The sequence below is a fragment of the Triticum urartu genome, chromosome 6 (assembly GCF_003073215.2).
Source record: "Triticum urartu cultivar G1812 chromosome 6, Tu2.1, whole genome shotgun sequence".
Lineage (NCBI taxonomy): Eukaryota > Viridiplantae > Streptophyta > Magnoliopsida > Poales > Poaceae > Triticum > Triticum urartu.
The window spans coordinates 204,051,029-204,072,276 of NC_053027.1; the positions used below are offsets into that span (position 1 = coordinate 204,051,029).

The 21,248-nt window shown below is 46.1% G+C and overlaps 1 protein-coding gene across 12 annotated transcripts; it reads right to left on the reverse strand.

Annotated features, from left to right (window-relative positions):
• Positions 1–558: 558 nt before the first annotated feature.
• On the reverse strand, positions 559–3,199 carry LOC125512414. Of its 12 annotated transcripts, none has more exons than XR_007285382.1 (4): positions 2,322–2,902; positions 2,169–2,238; positions 1,793–1,849; positions 559–879 (listed from the first exon to the last, which is right to left on the reverse strand). XR_007285382.1 is itself a non-coding variant. In XM_048677509.1 (3 exons), the coding sequence occupies exons 1-3, from the start codon at positions 2,738–2,740 to the stop codon at positions 843–845; spliced, it is 513 nt and encodes a 170-aa protein (XP_048533466.1). In that variant the 5' UTR covers positions 2,741–2,900; the 3' UTR covers positions 559–842. The 12 variants fall into 12 exon arrangements, 2 of the variants coding, with proteins under 2 accessions (XP_048533466.1, XP_048533467.1); XR_007285381.1 differs by having other exon boundaries at positions 2,129–2,238; XR_007285379.1 differs by lacking the exon at positions 559–879 and adding an exon at positions 1,349–1,650.
• Positions 3,200–21,248: the final 18,049 nt, after the last annotated feature.

A 21,248-nucleotide genomic window follows, 5' to 3' on the forward strand; every position in this document is an offset into this window, starting at 1 on the left:
CCTCTAATTGTATTTGTTTCACTTCATTCTTTTCCTTCACTTGTCCTATTTTCTCATAATCAAATCTTATAGTTCATACCCTACAAACAAGACAACATGGTTCTACCTTCTCTCCTGTTTATCTTGGTCCACTTATTTCTTTACCTTACTATATGCTTCTCATTTGCCGGTAACACACACTAATGGGTACAGGTGTGTTTCTCTAAACTATTCAGATTTTGGATTCCCAAGCCATTCAAATAAATGCTTCAGATAGATTTTCGCGTCTCTTTCACTGTGCTCACTTGTGACTGAATCGATTGCCATTGTATGGCCAAAGTAAATGTAGCAAAAGCAATCCGACATGGGAAAAATGGATGAAGGCTTACTAAAATCTAATAATGATGTATAGATAATGAATATAGTTGGATCAACTACAAAGTGAAAAATAAACTTAGTGCATATTGGATGCTAGATTTAATAAAGTGAAGTTTTCTGACTTGAACCAATAGGTGCTTCCTTTAATTATTAAATTCCTTCACGAACTCCTATATCTTACAACTGCTACGTACAACAAACTTAGATATAGAGATATTGATCAAAATATCATTGTAATTGACAACGTGTACACCGCATGTGGCCTATGACTGTGCTGCGATACAATTTGAAATAAAAAAGATAACTTACTGACCCAACAGTGGAAATTAAAATAACTCATTTTGTATGAAAAAATTATGTAGATTGCCGTAATCAGAGCTGGTCGACAATAAACTTTCCTAGCTCTTTATAGTCGTAATTACAACTGATGGACAATAAAAAAATTGCAGCTGCCACAATAGGAAGAAATTTATTTCTACAACTAATTATTCGCTCCAATATTCAACCGATTCCTTGGATGTCCTGCATTTCACCCTTATTTTCATTCAAAACACTTGTATACATATAGATAAGTTCCAACATCCAACAGTTTTGTTTAATAAAGAAATTGAATTCAGGGATTATTCTGATCATCTCCGAATAGCATCTCACAATTGAATTATGAATGAATTCTGTTGCATGTATCGGAATTCCTTTTAAGTAATTATTTGGAAATCAGAATAGAAAATACATATCATGACTTCTGAATTGAACTGAAGTATTGGAGACAATTAGTTATAGTTGAAAGAAATACTGGATTGGAAAGTGGGAAATTGTCGCATCGTATAATGCGGCCATTGGTTCCATTGGTATAATAAGGTCCAATTACCCCAGCAATTTAGAACTTTCGGTTGACAGTCGCATCATTTGACATACTACGTGGAAGAGATCATATAGATTTTCAGTTAGCATGGCAACTGACGTGAGCCTATTGATTAAATTAAGTAGTTCATTAATGGAAAACACAGATTTAGAAGAGCTGCCAATGCTCATCTTTCAAATGTGCTATTGTATACTTTTCTGAATGGGAGCTTACAAAGTGGCATCCTATAATAAATGTTATTCTCCTGCAAGTATAGTATTCTTAAGGAAGGATTGTATACCCGAAAGACCAGACCTTATACAAGCCTTATTTCATAAAACAACTTCAAAAAGGCTCACTTCTGTGTGATATAGAGATGGACAATTGCATTGCACTGAGCACCTTCTATGTGATATGGAGATTGACAATTTCAAAGATCAAGGAGTTAATTTCTGGAAAGAATAAACAAGATGTACTTCAGTAAGCCTATAGAAGTCCACACAGAAAAGCAGGAATACATAAGTTTACTTCGGTGAGCCGATGCGCGTCTCCTAATGCAGCCGTGGGAAAACAATATGTATATAGTGATTTTACCTCCTAGATATTTTGGTAGCTCCACTCCATAAGTACAAAGTTCGTGATGTTGAAAACCTAAAACAAAAAAGGAAATAATTATCTCCGTTAGAAATATTATATGAAAGGAGAATAGGTTATTTCGGCGACCAATCAAAATCCTTGAAAGTTCAATACATCAGTTTGTAGCAAGTGTGTACATGCAAGGCAGTTTCTCTCTGAGTCGCATGTAAATAGGTCACCATATTACAATAGAGAAACATGGTGTATGCGTGGCAAATAGCACTATCAGAATCATTAGAAGACACTGAACTATCAGAAAAATAAAAAGTCCCTGCAATGACAGCTAGCACGCACGTCAGCTTGCAACCCTTCCCATCCGCACCATCATCTATACCTGTAGCCTCAACTCAACTCATTGAATGAGTTCCCAATTGCATCCATGGCCAAAAGCAAAGCATCAATCACTGTACCATGTAAACACAGGCAACAAACATCATACATCGAGCAAGTAGCATCAAGATCAGATCACGACGAGGAGAGCCCGTACCATGTACCCGGTACTCGTCGGCGTCGACCACATCTAGAACCGGTACACACCACCCTGTCCACGCCGCTGGTGTGGAAGGCGGCAAAAGGACGCACCAGGCACCTCGGCCGCGAGGCCATGGAGCGATAGGAAGGACCCGTTGCCCTGGCGGCGAAGGCGGGGTCGACGATGAAGATGGTCACGGCGTAGTGGATCAGGACGTCGGCGACCGGGCGACGGCGGCGCGCTCGCCGCGCATGTGAGTGGGCAGGTCGCTCCCGATGGGGCAGGCGCTGGTGTGCGCGAGGCCCTGGCTTGAGGAGATTAGGACGATATAGGCACTCGACGCCGCCGCAACACCGAGGCGCCATCGATATGGGGCAAAGAGAGGCGAGACGGCGTGTGGGAGGAAATGAGAGGCTAGGGATTGGAGAACCCATAGTAGCCGGGTTCGATGGTCGTTTGTGCGTTTCCTGACCCGGATCGAGGGTCGGGAACGAGGCGGGCACAACAAGGGTCGATGTCTCGATGAGCGGATCACGACCCAAATCGATGATTGGTGAAACCAAAAAGCAGCTAATTCAAGATCATATGAACATCTATGGCTTACAAGGCATGCAATCGCTTCCGCAGTCGCGCTCAACGGTTCAACTTCGCTGGAGTCAGCCCATCTTCTGTTCAACCATAAAGTTGTCGTTCTCCCGCTAATGATGGGTGCGCCGCCTAGACCTGGGAATGGTTTGGACTCAAACTCCAGTTCTGGATCAGTTTTCCTATTGGACTCTTTTGGTTTGGATAAAACGGGCTGAGTCCCTAATGTAAGTTGGTTTGATTTGGATTTTTCCTATTATTATTGGTTTGGTTTGGTTCGGTCTAGTCACAGACCAAACAATCCCAAACTATTTCACCCCATGGACTGAGAACCAAATCAGCCACTAGCTTTACCTCCTCACGGCTCCGCACGTAATGGCAACGTCTTCTCGTCGTTACTGCTCAGACCGCGGATACGGCGGCGTGGCAGAACCCAAACTACCATCCATGGGCTCGGGTGGTGCACCAGAAATATCAGGGAGGCGGGCTGACGGCTGTGTGTAGACCACGTACCGGCTTAAAGCATCTTCGTATATGATAAATATAACCCCTCAAATATCCACGGACAGTGACCGAACGCTCTTCAAATTAGCACAACTGCATTCGGACATCTCATACTAAATTCTTAATCTACAAAAGTATGAAAACGCTACAACCTACTCCCTTCGTTCCTAAATATAAGTCATTTTAGAGATTTCATTACGGACTACATATAAAGCAAAATAAGTAAATGTACACTCTAAAATATGTCTATATATACATCCATATATAGTTTCTATTGAAATCTCTAAAAATACTTATATTTTGGAACGCAGGAAGTACGTACTACATAGATTATCTAGTCACTCCTCGTCGGAGATGTCGACAATCTCCTTGCCTGGGTCCTGCTCTGGCATTCTCCTCCTCTATCTCCACATCGAGTTTGGCAAAAAACGCGTCGGACGCCACTTGCTCCCACCGAAGGAACTGCCGGTGAGCCTCCACATATGCCTCATCTTGGATGGACTCCAGGATGGCCTGCTGCTCCATCATTTCCGCGGCTTGGGCGATGATGAACCATGTTGAGCCCCGGAGCAGGTTGCTCCGCCTCGTCCTCCTCCGGATCCGCCATCTTCATCGGCTCCGACGGCAGCTCTCCCTCCTCCTCTTCCGGCTCTGGCGAGTCCAAAGGAAGCTTGGCAGTGATGTGGGCACGCGCCTTACCTAGATCTCCTCCACGATCTGCCTCCGGTGCTCCGGCGTGAGCATAGTGTACGTGGTGACCAGCCGCCGGACCATGACGATGCCGGAGAGCGTGGGAGAGCGGGGGAGAGGAGGCGAACGGGTTCGGGTGGCGGCGCGAAGACGGAGGAGGTGGATGGGCTAGGGTTGCGGGACGCCGGCCGGCTTAAATAGCCGGATTTGGCCTCGCGCGGCAAGCTAGAGTGGCGGCACGTGCCGTTCACACCGTAGCGACGGAGGAGGCGTCCGTCGGACCGCCAGGTTTTCGGGCGAGTCCGCGTGGGACCCCCGTCGTCAGTCCTACGTGATGGACGCGCCCGAGCGCCCCCATATCCGCTCCATAATTGGGCTGGATATGAGGGGTGCCGATCAGCCTGGGCGTTTAAGGCCCGTTTGAGGCACCCGTCTGGGTCAAAAATTTGTGACCGGGTGGCCCGGCCGGTCGTATGAGGCGGGTTTGGGATGTTTGACCGAGCATCTACAGCGGCGGACACTAAATGACGCCCCTCAAACGCGCGCAGACCTGCGCGTCCGCGGGGAGTGACCGACTGACCGGTCACACCATATAATTTTCTAATGCATCCGAGTATCTCATATTTCAATCCGCAAAAAAAGAGTACCTCATATTTTATACCTTAGATCCATACAAAGTATACAAACGAAATCCTACGTACTACGCAAACCACACTAGTTTATGCTTCGTTGTCGAAGATGTCCACCACCTCTGTGCCGGGCGCCTGGTATACGTAGATGGGCTCCAGCTCCTCCTCCTCATTCATAAAGGCAAGCATCTCGTCGATGTCCGCTTCCTGCTCCGTCTCGATACGGCGGTTGGCCTCCCCCTCCGCCTCCGATAGAAATGAATCGACAATTGCCTGCAGCTCCGCCTACAGATCTGTGTCACTCGCGTCTGTCACGTCCTTAGATTTTTTGGACCCAGCCGTCCGCCCGGGCATTTAAGGGGTTTAAGGCTTCCGGTCACGCATTTGTGAGCATGGTGAATCCATTTGTTGTAGGTACTATGGTGAATCCGTTTGTGAGTGCGTGGCTAGCTTTAGAATCCACCTGCACGCATGCATGTTTCGTTGGTCGCGTATTTTAAGAACAACAGCGATGGAAATTAGTAGGCATGCAACAGCAGCTAACCACCCGCCCGACGCCTCTCTTATGGCAGTAAGTAGACACTGGATACGCCCATGGTTTGAAACTTCGGAGTACAAACTGTATATAAAGAATGGTCTGGATGGGTTTGGATTGAAAATATGTACAGTTTGGATTGGTTTGGACTGCACCCCTTGCTGATTGGTCTAATCTGGTTTGGTTACTAGACTTATACACGTATGGATTGGGCTGGTTTTAGTCTGGATTACAAACTATTCTCAGGTTTAGCGCCGTCAGAAGGTCTCACGGCGATGGTGCCCTACCGCCGTCAACTGAGGTCGCCGCTGCCGTTGGCCACGGTTTGGTCGCCTTCAAAGCAGGGAGACAGGGAATGACGCCAACAATCAATGGAGATGCGTTGTAGAACAATGGGCCAGCACCACACTGTAGAATAGAAGATGGATCCAATTTCTTTTGGAACACAAAGTGGTTTGGGAAAGTTGCCTACTGATTTGAGAACTGAAGCCGATGCGAAATTTCTGGGTTGCAGTTTTTCCCTCTTCGTAATATTAGGAAACAAATCATGTCCCCCTAAAAAAGAAACAAATCATGACACTCGTAATAATTTTGTAAATTAACGCGGGGTGTTTCTTTTCATGTTATTTATCGTACAAGAATTATCAAACCGGGGGAGGGGCATTGGGTCGAGCCAATCATTTTGGTTGTTGGTGGAGGGAGCAAAACCAGCATGATCATAGGAGGTGGGAGGAAATAAAACCAGACGAAAAGAGTACAAGGCTGCTCCATTAGGAGTAGAGATAACAAAAATATTATATTTCTATTCCAACTTGGTTAACATCAACTGCACATGAATCAGTTAAGCCATCAGCATAAAATATAATATATGAACATCTATTATTATCTTCATCTTTTTTGCAAAACATAATGACTATAACTTTTTCGCCAGGAGCATCAATAGTTAAGGCTTCAAGACAACTGATGACTCAACCTTCACCCTTTCCAGTAACCTCCTTAGCATGAATGCATCATTTTGACAACCTGACAACACTTCACATGACAATTAGAAATTAAAAAACTGATCTGAATTAAAAATAGCATTGGTGCATACCTTAAGAACATCAACATGTGAACTAAAAATAGCGTTGGTGCATACCTTATCTTCACGAATATCAATTTGTGAGCGTACCACATTACATCAGTGGTGCTTCTTCCGGTGAACCAAAATACATAGATAGTCCCGAATGAACCAGTGTTCCCCTCACTCCACAAACCCATGCGGCTGTTCACATTGTATCAAATAAATACATGAGCAAACAATACAACACAACTCTCTCTCTCATCTACACAACAACAACAACAACATATTTTAGTTGCACAATAATAATCACGTCTAACATCTCTCCCTCCCTCTCTCTCTCCCTGTAACCAGAAAAAAGGACCAGTTCTCAAAACACTTACGCCAACCAGACAGAAGGGACCGGTGCTCAAAACATTGATGCAACAAGAGAAACAGAGAATACATAGCACCAACATGCTATTGTCGCAAACATAGTAGGAATGTACGATTAGTCGCAACCATCATCTGGTTTGCTTTCTCTCCATAACAAAGTATAGACCATAAGACTTGGGTTTTAAAACTCAACATTTCAAACAAGAAATTCATAGTTGTAATCAAATGGACTCAGAAGTGCTTTTTCCATACATACAGGCAAGGACCAAAAATACAAAGATTTTAGTTAAAAAATGCAGTTAGGATCTTCATACACACCAATCACTTCATCATCTCCCAATATGCTCACCACCACGTTGATGATACATCTAACTCACAATCTTCTAACCCTCCTGCAAAACAAAGGTATGTCAAGTGGTCAGACCAACATGCTGATTGCTTTACTGAAATATGAATCAAATAGACACCCTGAAAATTTGGCATCAAGGAAAAAATGCAGAAAAAATTATTGGAGCATAGTTAGTACAATTGTAGCAAAACCAGATATTTGGGAATGTGTATTTTTTGGTGCTTTTGAATCCAACCTTGATTCTGGTTCAAACTAAGATTTGCATGCAAACAACTTTGACGATGCAATACAAGCATGCCGCTGAAGAATTTCTGCTTAAACTTCTGACCCTTTGTCATACCTATGAAAGATATTGTTGTTATGGTTTAACAATCTACAGTTCCTATCATAGAGACCCCTCAGGCCCTAGAATAGCAAGGACTGTCATTGCATACATGAAAATATGTTGATACAAACTTTTGTGTACAATAATGCATACCTTCTTCTGCAGCAAGGTCAATATATCACCGAATCACACTTCTGAACTTCTTCCTTCAGATTTGTCCCAGACATCTGGCAATTGAAAATTCACAAGATTTACAAAGCAGAGACTAAAAAAGTACTTGACATAACCCAACATATCTACCTGAACATGTAAGTGCAATATCTATGGATGTGGAGCAGACTTTGAAAAAGAGTCTCGCGAGATATCCACGACCACCTATGGGACCAGGAGGCCCCTTGCTGGTTCGGCAGGGGGACGTCGCGTTGCACGAAGAGCAGACCAGCGCACGACAGCACGACAGAGAGCACACAAGCGATTTACCCAGGTTTGGGCTACCGCGAGGCATAAGACCCTACTCCTGCTTTGGTGGACTGATGGTCGAATGAGGATGGTGGAACGCAGTACACTTGCCCGGCAGGGGTTGCCGTAGGGCTGTAGTCACTACACACATATGGTGGTATGGGTTCATCAACTTTCTAACCTTCTAACCCCTCCTACGGGTGCCATGGGACTCCTTTTATAGATTAAGGGGTCACCACAATGGCAAAGTAGTCATTATCCACTAATATGATAGCAAACAGTGCTATCATACCTAACAGTTCCACCCTTCCGCCTCTGAAGAGAGGACGGGAGTCTTCTCCTCCCATGGAGTTTCACTTGAACACCATGCTCATCGCGGAAGAGTACGGAGGGTTTCTCTTTGTGGCAGGCATCTCCTTATGCAGATTTGAAAGCTTTGGCTGACTAACCTCTCATTTTTGTCGCTACCGGTAGGTAAGTGGAGGAGGACACGGAGACCCTCATTCATCATTCCCGGAAGAGGCTCCGGCGCCTCGGGTCGCTGGAGGGCGCAGAGGGCCCTGCTTCGGCAGGGAAGGATGCAGAAGACCTCGTGCTGAGCCCCCAGCCCCCGACCTGGGAGCGGAGACTTGGCCCCGCTTGGCGGAGATGATGGAGGCAGCGCTCCCCCCCGCATGGAGGAGGTGGTGAGTCTACGCAGGGCGAGCCCCACCCGAAGGGGCATGCCTCCTCTGCTGCTCAAGCCGAAGAGGTCGTCATGGAATTCTCCGCGGCAGAGACGGTGCACAAGGCTGCCGAGCCCACCCCAACAAAGGATGAGGCTCGTGACCCGGCAACAACTCCTGCCGGGGAAATGGAGGCCCCTGCCCGGTAGACTTCCCCAGGGAACCTGGCTGAACCCTTATTTTCTTTTATACTCTAGTTGCCTCCACCAGTTTCTTCATTCGCTTGAGATTTTTGTTTCTTCACTGCTTCCTGGCACTAGTGCAGAACCGGGCAATAGCACCGGTTCGTAAGGCCCTTTAGTGCCGCTTTGGTAACCGGCGCTAAAATGTAGGCACTAAAGGCCCCCCCTTTAGTACCGGTTCAGCACGAACCGGTGCTAAAGGGCAACCACGTGGCACGAGCCAGCTTCGGGGGCAGGGAGCCCTTTAGTACCGGTTGGTGTCACCAACCGGTATTAAAATGTTGGGGGGGGGGTTGGGTTTATGATTTCTTTTTCATTTAATTTTGTGTTTTCCATTTAATTATTTTTCGTTTGCTGGTATTTTACGATACTACATATTGTACACGTTATGCATATATATAAATAGAATTTCTAGTAGAACCGATCATAATATATATATATATCATCGAATGTCTCACAACCACCATTAATTAATTCACACATATATACACACATGTATATATATATATATACAATTTCTCCTAATTGGTGCCTTCGGAGCCAGTGGCATTAGCCTAGCTAATTGGTGCCTTCGGAGCACGATAACAATTGGAAGTGGTTCATGGGGGCGGTAGCGGGTAATAGTATTCTCCTTTGGGATCTATGACCTGGTCGAGCAAAAATCCGCTATTTCCTCTTGAATTGCTTCTATGCGGTCCTGTGCTAGGAGCTTGTCCCGCACCTCTTTGAACTATTAAGAAGGAGATCAATATGCATGTGTATTAGTTGTGTGACTAGATATCGATAATGGTGTAAAAATTATGAATAGTGTTCTGACAATCGATATCGTATCCACTCCTGTCTTTGAGATTTTCTCCTTTCGGACGCCATCATGCGAATGTTCTCGCAAACGTAGTATGCACATAGATCATTCCCCGGCGCCTGCTTCAGGGCCTTTACGAGAATGGAATTTGATCAAATAATAATTAATCAAGCATGATAATTAAAGAGATGGCAGCTAGCTAGTACTACTTAATTACTTACCTTGGGTCGATACCATTTCAGATTTTGTTTCCATGGGCCTGGAGTGGCCCTGATGAACTTTGCCCAAGCCCTGCCTGCCGACAAAAAAAATGAATAAATGGGTTATTAAATAGTTGTTATCAGGAAATGACGAACTAATTAAATAGGCCGAGATATAGTTAATAATGATTGAAATTACCTGTTGACTATCCCCTTCACGATGGCACTTGCTTTCTTAAGTAGTGAATCTAGTACTTCAACTGTTCCTTCATCAACTTTAATGATTAACAAGATCCAGTGAAATCTGCATGCACACACGTTTGCATGTATTAATTAAGCGGGCATATGTAAGCAAAAACATGTAGCTATAGCTAGTAGGGAAAAACAGAATTTGTAGTACAAGACAGTGTGACTCACTGGAAGTTGTAAGGAAGTAGTATATCTTCATTGTATTTGAGTTCCTTGAAGAACTGTAGCATGCTTTCCTCTACACTTTTTTCGTGATATGGATCTATTTTCCATGTGTATTCATTAATGGTATTTGGGTCAACGAACCCAATGCCATAGCGTCCACCTTTTTTCATTTCATAAATCTTCATCCTGCATAATACCATAGAAAAGAATATAGTGAGGATAATTACAGGTAATGATTGATCAAAATGATCAGTACAGCTAGCTTGAGACTTAAATTACAGAAAGAAATCACTTACAAACAATAGCAACTGACGATAGATTTGTCGAGTGCGTCTTTATTGTATAGCTGAAATAGTTCTGAATACTCAACGGTCACAGCTTTCTCATGGTAGTAATGCTCCTTGTTGACATTCACCATGAGGGACTCTCGATTGGAAATCTTGGTAATGTCCATGTACCATTGATGCAATTCATACATTCTCGTTGGGAGCTTATTGACCTCCTCTGGCTCGAGCAAAGGTTGGCCCCGGGCATATTTCCGTTTTATTTCCTCCTCTCTAGTCGGAGACATGGGCTCGATATCGAGGAGTTGTCCAACAGTGATCCCAATCGATTCAGCCTGCGCAATATGATCCTCGGTTATTACCACATCGCCCACCCCGGGAACGTTAATGATTTGCCCACAATAATATTGGGCGCGCCTACTCTCATGTGTTGTTGGCACAACAAGCGGGGGGATTGATTGCGCCGCCTGTTCTCCCAGCTAGGGAACAGTTTTATCGCTCCTTTTGCCAGCTGATTTGCTCGAGCTCGAGCTCACCTCTTTCTGTAGACGTGCTCGATTTAATTTCTTGATGTGGCGCTCATAGTCTGTATCAACAGGCTTGGGAGCTGGTGGTCTAGCCATACGAATGAAGTGGTCAATCTTTTCCACATGCACTTTTTCCCTTGGCGGTGGTGGCGGTTTCGGTGCAAAATGGGCTTCCACCTCGGCCTTCGATATGGCTATGTTTTCCTCCTCGGACTTGTCGTAAGGCCTCTGCGGAAGAGGCGCGAGGCTTCGACCATATTGAAATCGCTTGCCTCCGCCTGTACCTCCAGTACTACCTCGACTTGTACCACTACGCACCATAGCTGAGGCGGCTCTCTTCCGTGATTGCTGAGGCGGCGAAGACGGCTGACGTGGCCGAGTTGGAGGAGGAGGAGTGGCCTGAAGCTGTGCCGGACTTGGAGGAGGAGTGGCCTGAAGCTGTGCCGGACTTGGAGGAGGAGTGGCCTGACGCTTTGCTAGACTTGGAGGAGGAGGAGTGGCCTGAAGCTGTGCCAGACTTGGAGGAGGAGTGGCCTGACGCGTTGGTGGACTTGGAGGAGCGGGAGTCTGCTGACTCGGTGGCGGACTGCGACGAGGAGTCGGATGACGCGGTGTCGGTGGCCTTCGAAAGATGATGCAATCCTTTCTCGATAGGATGATACGATGGTTGGCCTCTCCTAGTGTGGGCTCATCGTCACCTCCAGAAATGTCAAGCTCTAGCCCCGAATATTGGTCCACCACCTCATCAACCAAGACACGAGCATAGCCCGCTAGAATTGGGTTGCAATGGAAGGTTGCCTCGTGGGGATTTGTAAAAGCAAGGGCGTCCGCCACCTTCATGGATATGTTCTTCATTTTAAAGTGTAGCTCACAGTTAGTGTTCTCCATGATGTCATCCACTGGGTAGCTATCCAGCAATGCGTCGTCCGGGGCGGAACCCACGCTGCTTCTTGGCATGGATGGGACGGTGCTATCCATTGGTGGATCATCCGCTAGCTGCTGAGACCCCCTTTGCTGGCCAAGTGAGTCGATCTGCTCCTGCTGCCGCTGGAATTTGACTGCCAAGTCCGCGTGCGCTGATTCTAGGCCTTGAAGGCGTTCATAGTCTAGCTTCCTCTGCTCCTCCTCCATCTTCCTCTTCTTCTCCTCCGCAATATTCTTTCTCGCACGGGTTCTGTAGTCGGCGTTCTAGTCCGAAAACCCCTCATACCACGGAATAGCGCCCATGCCTCGTGTTATTCCCGGGTGTTCAGGATTTCTCAGGGCACGCGTAAACTCGTCGTTCTCTCTGTTGGGCTCGAACAACCCCGATCGAGCCTCTTCTATTGCAACAAGTAGCTTATCTTCGGCTCCGTCCAGACATGCCTTCTTCGAAACTTTGCCTGTCTTCGGGTCCAACTCCCCACTACTAGGGAAAAGCCTATACACAGAATTTTACCAGTAGCCCTGTACAAAATCAAGCGCTGCTGCTACTTAGTAGCAGCGCGCGTAAATAAACCGCGCTACTGCTATGACTTTAGCAGTAGCGCGTACTAGCGAAAAGCGCTGCTGCTACGTTTGAACTGGGCGCACATGGCTAGCCCAACCTAGCAGTAGCGCGTATAATGGCCCAGCGCTACTGCTAATCTCCTTAGCTGCAGCGCGCTTACGTGTAAAGCGCTGCTGCTAACGGAAATAAAATAAAGTGAAAAACAAGTAGAAAAGTAAATGAAAATGAAAGAAATAGAAAAAGGAGAAAGGGAAAAAATAAAATGTAAAGAAAAATAAAAGAAAAAAGGGAAAAAGGAGAAAGGAATAGCAGTAGCGGGTTTCAGTAAACGCGCTATAGCTAACTTAGCTATAGCGCGTTTCCGGGAACGCGCTACTGTTACGTTTCACTTAAACATCGGTTTCCCCCACCCCGCCCCCCGGCCACCAATTCTTCCCCAAATCATCCCTCGCCCTCGCCGCCGTCTCCTCACCGCCGCCGCCCGAGGCCGCCCTCAGCCTCACCGCCGCCGCCCAAGGCCGCCCTCCACGTCACCGTTGGCACCCTCCACCTCACCGCCGCCCGAGCCCGCCTAGGACCGCCCTTGCCCGTGCCCGAGCCCGCCCTCTCCGCCCCTGCCTCCGTCACCGAGCACCTCCCCGCCACCGTCTCTCCCCTCTCTGTAAGTCCCCCACCCCTCCCCCTCACTCATCTCTCTCTGTATTTTAGAGAAAAAATTAGATGTTAATTAGATGTTTTTCAGTTAGGGCACTAGAGTTTTGCTAGGTTAATTAGGTTAGTAGTGCTGCTAGTAGTATTGGTACAGTAGGTTAATTAGGTGATGTTAAATGAATAACCTAAATGAATGAAATTAGTAGTTAATTGAATTTTTTTTCCTTTCATCATTATAGAGCACTAAAGTTAACTGAATTTTGTTCTATTAGTAGTTAAATGAATTTTCTTCTACACTGTTTGCACATGTGGTTGCTCGTGTATATTTGGACACTGTTTGCAGGGAATGATGCTTAGTGGCCTATGTTTTGCCGGAATGTTGATTCATTTCTTTTCCGGCAAATTTCAGGTTCTCGATTTGTCCACTTTTTAGCAAAGCTCATGCCGAAATTTTCCGTGAATTTCGGCATGACTTGTGCTACAAACTAGGACATATCGAGTGCCCGTGATTTGCCGCACCAGGAAGGAGTCAACATTCCTACAAAACAATAGGCCTTTTATGTCATTATTCATTTTATTAGGTCTAGAATTAATTGACTAGATTTAATCATAGGAAACATGGCTAGCAACGATGAAGGACATGGTTCTGGTGATTGCGACGACGCCTACCGGGCAGCAGACGAATTTTTTAGCCTTACTGATGATCAACCGATGTTATTGCTGGGCCCACCGGTGGCATCGGGGACTGAGACCGACACGCAGACCGGTGCTGAGACTGAGACCGGCGCTCAGACTGAGACCGGCATCGAGACCGGCGTTGAGACTGAGACCGGCGCTGCCTCGGGGAGCGGAGCCGGTGTAGAACCGAAAGCAAAGAGGCAACGGGTTCCTAACAAACTCAGGACTACTAGAGTGGTGGTCACGGAGGTGGACGACAGCAATTTTGAGCCAACGGTGCCCGAGGAAGCGCGTCGATGCTACGACAATCTAATAGGCTGCATCGTACGGACAACCGCCACCATCAACGATGAGAAACTACAGAAGATAGAAAATATGAGGAGCTCCCTCCTAAAGAAGTTTCACCAGATATTCTTGTTCCCGGGCTGGAATGAGAAGGATTATAAAGATCCAGATGAGGACTCGACAATGAAGAAGATAAACAAACACGCCATGACCAAGTTTAGCGACACGTTGGCCGCCTGGAAAAATCGAGTGAAAGCAAGGATCATCGACAAGAAGGAACCCTACTCCGAGATTGTAAAGCATAATCCGACAATCACGGAAGAGCAGTTTCAAATATTCAAGGAGGCTTGCGAGGCCGAAGATGCCAAAAAAAGTCTAAGTACATGAAGGGGCTTCAAGAGAGGAACATTGGGAGCCACCACCTCGGAAGCCGTGGTTACGGCGGAAAGAGGTCCAAATGGGCCAAGGAGGACGCGAAAGCCGTGAGTCTGGGCATCCCAGACCCCTTGGCGGAGTTCACCGTCCCGCAGGAGCGTGACGTCCTCAGGGCCCGACACCGTTGGGACCCAGTGAAAAAGGTTTACGAGACAACACCGGTCATTACGGAGTTCATGAGACTGCTGGTAATTTTAGTTTCTGATCAATTCGACTACACACGTTAGTCATATTTGTAAACGATCATTGTGCCTTTTGCAGAGAGAGTAGCACAGGATTGCGGCCGAAAGCGACTCGCCGTCTGAGGCATTGGCGAGGCCCAAGTGGGACACTCCATTCAACCGGGCGTTGAACATATTGAAACAACAACCGGTGGATACTAGACTGTCGTATGGACGCGTGCACGGTGTCGGAGACGGCGCCACGTGGAAGAAGTACTACCGTGATACCACGGAGGAGAGAAAGGAAAGACAGAGGTTAAATGAAGAAAACATCGACAAGAGGGTTGAGATTGCGGTTGAGAAGAAATCAACTGAGACAGTCGCAACAGCGGCAGCTGCCGCAAAACAGGTGGCTTTAGATATTTCTACTACCTTGGTTCCGGCCGTTTTCAATTGGACCAGGCAAAATCCAAAAAAAGATGCAGCGGACTTTCCCCTTGCTGACTTCTTGGCGGGGAGCAGCTCGACTAGCGTTCCGCGGCAAATGTCGTACGTCGACAGCTTCCCCGCGGATAATTTCTTCCTCTGATTCGATTACATATTCGACATGTTTCACGTGAAGAAGCTGGATTTTACGTTTGTCTGCCTTTATGCCTTGCACATGAACTACATCATCGGGGTTGAGCAGATATCTCATATCTGTGTTGCTGGCCCGTACTACATGCACGAGGGCTTCTTGGGAGTCTATGCAAATCACCGTGAATACGCGAGGGATTACATCGTCAGTTTCATGCTCACCAATAAGGACAAGGGGGCGATTCTCATGCCTTATCATCCCGTGTAAGTCATCCGTGCTGCTATCCTTCCTTCGATTTCAATCATTCATTTGCACGGTGGAGGCTAATTAATTTGAGGACTTATTTTGCGCAGCGGCGAGCACGCCATCCTCATCATCCTCTACCCCTGATTCTCCCACGCTCTTTACTTGGACACGTCGAAGAATATTCACAAAAAGGATTACACCCACATCAAGGATGTTCTCGACAGTGCTATGTATCACTACCAATCACTGGATGGAGAGGTCAGGGACAAGAAGATGAGGGGTGGCAGGGTCGCCTTCAGCCATAAGACCAACTTCTGCTGCATCCAGCAACCGGACGATTCTCTTAATGATGGATTCTATGTCCTACACCACATGCTGGAGTACAGACGGGATCACCAGAACCTTCGCATGGCACCTTCTTCCGGCGATGCCCATATTCTACAATGGGCAAAGGACATAGGAGATATCGAGGATCATCGACTTCGAGCTGAGTTCTATAACATCCAGCGCGAACTTGCCCAAATCATCATGAAGGAGGTCGTCGGAAAAACATGGATGTTCTACGGAGAAGGACAAATGTCGCGGGAAGATGTCCGAACATGGATAGCCTCTCAGCGTCTCGACCTGAAGCCTTTCACTAGGCTCGGGGACTATCTCCCTGACTTGGATGGATGGAACGACATGTTGGAGTGATTGTCCATATATGACAATGTGTCCGTTTAGTCCATACTTTCTGTATGACAAAACTTTGAGTTATGCACGGTGAAACTTTATTTGTGATGTAATTAAACCGTCCTCCTCCTCGACTAGCGAAAATCACTCTAGTTAGGGCATTTTGGGGTACGATGAACTTTGTTATTTATGCTTATGATATGTTGTTTTTATTTTTGCCAAGTCTGTCTCTTTCTGTTGCTCAACTATATATGTTGCATATCATCGACTCATGTGATGATGCAGGTGCATAGATCATAGATGGCGAAGAAGTGCTATGCCAGGAGTATATATACGACAAGTGGCCGGAGTGTCAGGCCCTTCCGGTTTCTGAGCGACAGGCAGTAGTTAGTTTAGAGGTTCACGCTAATGCGAAAGAGGGATATGAACTCATGTTCTCAAAGTGATAGCTCTTCTCGCGTATATCATTGTTTAGATGGATGACGATGTATTTGCATATCATTCGAGACTTGTATCGCTATTTTCGAGATGATGACGAGAGACCACTTTGTGTTGGATGATGATTACAATGATGACATGATTTGATGAGACTAATTGTATGTATATGCTATGATTACATTTGTATGTGTATGATATGCTAAAGATTATTGTATAAAGCCTATTCAAATACAAAACAAATACAAAACAAATATGCAGGAAAAAAACTAATAAATAAACTAGTAGTAGCGAGGGGGGAAATTTAGCAGTAGCGCCGCATTGTCAGTAGCGCGTCCCAGCAAATAGCGCTGCAGATAATATCAGTAGCGCCCTTTCCCAAAGAGCGCTACAGCTATTCATGTATAGCAGTAGCGTGGGACAACCGGTGCTACTGCTATACGTTAGCTGTAGCGCCTTATTAGTAGCGCCGGTGCCCGCGCTATTGATAGGCCCAAAACCCTCGCTGCCGGTAGGCTTTTCCCTAGTAGTGCCCCCCATGCACATAGAACCAAGTCCTGCACCTGGGGCCAGCTCAATGTTTCTGGAGTGACACCTGCATCCAGCATCTCTTTCTCAGACTTATCCCACTTAGGCATTCCCACCGCATAGCCACCTGGCCCCAGCTTATGGAACTTATCCTTTTTTGCGGCATTGGCCTTGTTTATTCTGGATCGTTCCTTAGATAATTCTGAATCCTTGAATTTCACGAAATCATCCCAGGAGCACTTTGCTTCTCTAGTGTTCCCTCAAATACTGGAGTCTTCCTTCCTCCCTTGATGTACTTGGCCCATTCACGAATCTTGTGGTTCTTGAATGCAACCGCCATCTTCCTAAGAGCAGCGTCCTTGACTTTCTCCACATCTGCATCTGTGAAATGATCTGGTAGGGTGAAATGTTCCATGAGCGTTTCCCAAAGCAAATGTTTTTGTCTGTCGTCGACAAAAGTAACTCCTAGATGTGGCTTTGCTGGCTCTCTCCATTCTTGAAGGGAGATCGGGAGTTGGTCCTTCACAAGAACTCTGCACTGACGAATGAACTTGTTCACAATCTTCTTAGGTGCTAATGGTTCGCCATTAGGTTTGATTGCCTCGATATTGTACTTTATGCCCTCCTTCAACTTTTTGTTCGGGCCTCGTTTCGTCCTGTTGCCTGAAGATTTGCTCGATCCGGATGGCTAAAAGAAGAAAGATCGATTCGTTAATATATCTTCAAGTCATTTAAAACATGTGATGGTCACCAGATGCCTGCTTATATAAATATATATACCTCGCCGGTCTTTGTTGTTTCAAGATCAACATTTTCTTCGTCATGTTCATAGTTCATGACTTCATCAATTCGGTCGTCGCGATCGAATATCATATCACCCTCCCCGGTGTTGTTTAGATATTCGGAGCCGTCATAATCTTGTTCATTCTGATCATCATCTGGCCCACGAGGATTGCGTATGATATTGAACAGGGCCTCTTCTCCCTCTGTGCCGGTATTGTCCGCCATAGGTTTTGTTTAACTAATCCAAAAGAAATATATTCAAATTACAATGCATGGATGCAATCAATTAATAAGGAAAAACTGAATCAATCATAGTACATAATAAGCATCATCGAATATAATCTCGAATACGTCGTCTCGAATAATTGATATAATCTCGAATACATCGTCTCGAATAATAGATATAATCTCGAATACATCGTCTCGAATAATAGATATAATCTCAAATACATCATCTCGAATAATAGATATAATCTCGAATACATCGTCTCGAATAATATATAATCTCGAATACATCGTCTCGAATATTATATATCGAATACATCACTGGCTAGGTAGCTAATAAAGATCTAATACTACAGAAGAATCTAGGACACTCGCGGTTCATGCGGCGCGGGCAGTGGACACCCAAAGAGAAGGAACCCTCACAGGATCATAGCTGAAGTGAGATCCCTGAAGAAACTGCCAGGTATTGGAGAACCTGCCGCCCTCTAACGCAACCATGTAGCGATGGACGTGCTCGTCCTCCTCCCTAACACGGCGACGTACCACCTCCGGCGGGGCCGGCTCCCTCCGCACCGAAACTGGCCCACGCGAACGCCACCAAATGAGTTCAGGGTCGACGACGGGACCCGGGGCCGGGTTCCTCATCAAGCGGCGCCCCCCTCCAGGCAGCACCTCCCAGTGCCAGCCCGGCAGAGCCCAGTCCCGGACATGGGTCAGCCAGACGTCGTCGCGGACGGGTCGACGGCGAGGATGCGGGCCGGGCATCGTCGAGAACAAATACTAGCTATATGCCTGCAAAAAGTAACATTTTTTTAATGATTGGATTTTGATAACTAAAATTTCTAACATTTCTATATAACTAACATTCCTATAACATTTCTAACAATGCTATATAACTAACATTTCTATAACATTTCTAATATTTCTATAACTAAAAACAGAAGAAAAAAAAATTATAACATTTCTATATATATATAACTAACATTTGTATAACATTTCTAATATTTCTATAACTAAAAAAAAGAAAAATTCTAACTTTTTTATAACTATTTCTATAACTAAAAAACAGAAAAATTTCTAAAAATTCTAACATTTCTATAACATTTCTAACAATGCTATATAACTAACTATTTCTATAACTAAAAAAAGAAAAATTTCTAACATTTTTATAACTATTTCTATAACTAAAAAACTAAAAAAATGTATGTGTGTGTGTGTGCTCACCGGCGAGGCGAGAGGCGACGGGGGGCGGCGACGGGGACGACGACGGGCGCGTCGACAACGGGGATGGCGACGACGGGGACAGGGACGGGGCGGCGACGACGGGGACAGGGACGTATGGGCCGGGGCGGCGACGACGGGGATGGGGCGGCGATGACGGGGACGGGGACGACGCGAGACGGGCCGGGACGGCGCGGCGGTGATGACGGGGACGACGGGGACGGGGACGACGGGGCGGCGACGGGGGCGGCGATGAGGGATATGGAGACGGGGGCGGCGGGCGACGGGGCAGAGGAGAAGCAGATGAGAAACTGAAATTTTTGAAGTGTTTAGTTATATAGGATGGACCTTTAGTACCGGTTGGAGCCACCAACCGGTACTAAAGGCCTGTTTTGGCCAGGCCAAGCGGTGGGAAGCGCACCCCCTTTAGTACCGGGTGGTGGCTCCAACCGGTACTAAAGGCCCCCCCTTTAGTACCGGTTGGTGCCACCACTGGGTATTAAAGGGGGTGCGCTGGCAAGGTGCGGTGCGGCAAGTTTAGTCCCACCTCGCTAGCCGAGGGGCGTCCGCACTTGTTTATAACCCCCCGTGCGGTAGCTCTCTCGAGCTCCTCTCCAAAGCAGGCCTATTGGGCCTACATGTTCTGTGCTGCCCTGTGGGCCTACTGGGCCTTTGTGGGCCTGCATCCTGGCCCAACAATAGGTTGGGTTTCTAGTCGTATGCAGGCCGCTCTGGCCCAGTAGGTGGGCTTTTTTTTGCTTTATTTATTTTTGAGTTGTTTTTTGTGTATTTAGAGTTTCTTTGTGACTATTTTTGCTTTAGGTACAAAAAATTACAAACTTTCTGTTAGTGCCCGTAGTTTTCAAATTTGAATAGTTTAAATTTTGAATTATTTGAAATTGGTGTGAATCACTAGTTTGTGAATAACTTAACTTTAAAAATCGGTGTATTTAGAGTTTCTTTGTGAATATTTTTGCTTTAGGTACAAAAAATTACAAACTTTCTGTTAGTGCCCGTAGTTTTCAAATTTGAATAGTTTAAATTTTGAATTGTTTGAAATTAGTGTGAATCACTAGTTTGTGAATAACTTAACTTTAAAAATCAGTAAAGGCATGAAAGAATTTGTTTGCACATAAAATTTCTCCGCGTTTCAAATGCCAAAACACATAACTACCCTAACTATTACAGAGATTCCCTCCTGGGTGTGAAACACAGAAGAAAGTGATGATAGTGAAGCCGATCACATCCCAGATCTTTGGGTGTGAAACTTTTTCTTCGCGTGTGTCCCTTTGCGCCGTAACCATGGAAAATCTTCATCATTTAACGGGATGCTCGGGTTAATATTCACTGTGAATGGAGCAATTTCATCAAACTTTTCATAATCTTCTGACATGTCTGTCTTGTCATCCACTCCCACGATGTTTCTCTTCCGAGAAAGAACTATGTGCCGCTTTGGCTCATCGTACGATGCATTCGCTGTAGGGGAACGTAGTAATTTCAAAAAAAATCCTACGCACACGCAAGATCATGGTGATGCATAGCAACGAGAGGGGAGAGTGTGATCTACGTACCCTTGTAGATCGACAACGGAAGCATTTGGTTGATGTAGTCGTACGTCTCCACGACCCAACCGATCAAGCACCGAAACTACGGCACCTCCGAGTTCTAGCACACGTTCAGCTCGATGACGATCCCCGAACTCCGATCCAGCAAAGTGTCGGGGAAGAGTTCCGTCAGCACGACGGCGTGGTGACGATCCTGATGCACTATCGTCGCAGGGCTTCGCCTAAGCACCGCTACAATATTATCGAGGACTATGGTAGAAGGGGGCACCGCACATGGCTAAGAATATGATCACGTGGATAAACTTATGTGTCAAGGGGTGCCCCCTGCCCCCGTATATAAAGGATC

What these genes read in the sequence shown, in the direction of transcription:
- LOC125512414 (XM_048677509.1), bottom strand. Translation starts at nt 2,740, where the DNA reads ATGGGTTCTCCAATCCCTAGCCTCTCATTTCCTCCCACACGCCGTCTC. An exon ending in CGACGAGTACCGGGTACATG is followed by an intron (nt 1,850 to 2,321) that starts GTACGGGCTCTC and finishes TTTTTGTTTTAG; the next exon opens with GTTTTCAACATCACGAACTT. An exon ending in GCTACCAAAATATCTAGGAG is followed by an intron (nt 880 to 1,792) that starts GTAAAATCACTA and finishes GGTGAAATGCAG; the next exon opens with GACATCCAAGGAATCGGTTG.